This window comes from Cynara cardunculus (genome assembly GCF_001531365.2).
Source record: "Cynara cardunculus var. scolymus isolate 2C chromosome LG 5, CcrdV1, whole genome shotgun sequence".
Taxonomy (NCBI): Eukaryota; Viridiplantae; Streptophyta; class Magnoliopsida; order Asterales; family Asteraceae; genus Cynara; species Cynara cardunculus.
Window position 1 is genome coordinate 24,545,636 of NC_037532.1, and position 1,358 is coordinate 24,546,993.

A 1,358-nucleotide genomic window follows, 5' to 3' on the forward strand; every position below is an offset into this window, starting at 1 on the left:
GGTTTGGGCTTTGGTGGAACGTATTGGGCTTTAATGGATCGTATTGGTCTTTCATGAACCGTATTGGGCTTTCATGAACCGTATTGGGCTTTTATGAATGGTTTGGGCTTTGGTGGATCGTATTAGTCTTTAATGAACCGTATTGGGCTTTCATGAACCGTATTGGGCTTTAATGAATCGTATTGAGCTTTAATGAACGGTTTGGGATTTGTGGATCGTATTGGGTTTTAATGAACCGTATTGGGCTTTGATGAATCGTATTGGGCTTTAATGGATCGTATTTGGGCTTTAATGGATTGTATTGGGCTTTAATGGACCGGATAGTGACTCTGAGGACGAAGAACTTGACTTGTYTGATCACTCATCAGATGATTAGGCTTCATTTGTAAATTTTAGTCTTAGTAAACTTTGTGTTGTTTTAAAMTTTTATTATTTCCATTTTTAAATCTTAATTAGTAAACCATTGTTAGAAATTTTCAATTGTGTGGAATATTTACTGTATACTTGAATTATTGTTGTATGTTTTCTAACGTTGTTTTGTAGAAAATTGATAATGCCGCGTACTCGGATTACCGATCGAGCTAGTGGCAGTACACCTACCCACGGTATGGGTAGAGGCTCTAGTACCGCTTCGGCACACCCGGAGGAGATTGAGTCTGGTCGTGGTACTGCTGCTCCGGAGCCGCTTCCACAACAGCGGACGTTTATTGGCATCCGCGGCCAAAAGTAAATACATTTACATCTTTTAATTGATAAAAATATATTATTTGTATTGATGCTAATTCAATTCGTCAGTTTATAGTTTCAATGACAACAAAGTGATCCGGCGGATCACCAAGATCAATCGAGAGCTGCTTGACGACCCATGGACCAGTTGAGAGAAAATCCTAAAGGACGTGAGACGCCGAATGTGGGAGCGGTTTCAGGTTTGTGTTATATATTCAACTTATTATAGTTTATGTATTGAACCTAATAATCGCCTAAACTTTTACGTACAGGGCTATTATATTTGGGATCCGGCTTTGGACGCCCAAATCTTGGAGATATGAGAGAGAAAGTCGGCCAAACCGTATAATGATAACATGAGTGCCGCGAGGAAGAAAGCTGGGGAAAAAACAAGGATGAATGAGTATCCTCAGTACGATGAAACAGACCCCCACCGGGATATGAGTGTGTTGAAGAATTCCCCCCCCCCAGCTGGATATCTTCAGATTTGTGGGTCCAGATGGTCGATCGTTGGAACAGTGATAATTGGAAGGCTGTTTCCGGTGTGGCGCGTGAGAACAGTGATAGCCAAGTTTCGCTACACACCAGTGGATCGATACCATTTTCGGAGCATGGTGCTCGTCTGGTAGAAC

The 1,358-nt window shown here is 41.6% G+C and overlaps 1 protein-coding gene across 1 annotated transcript in view; it reads right to left on the reverse strand.

The window, feature by feature from the left end:
• LOC112512914 (protein EXORDIUM-like 7) overlaps positions 1-714 on the reverse strand; it is a 7,585-nt gene extending 6,871 nt beyond the window's left edge. Inside the window, exon 1 of the mRNA XM_025119042.1 lies at positions 628-714. Within this exon, the coding sequence (XP_024974810.1) occupies positions 628-714 (87 nt within the window). The remainder of the gene's footprint in view (positions 1-627) is intronic.
• Positions 715-1,358: the final 644 nt, after the last annotated feature.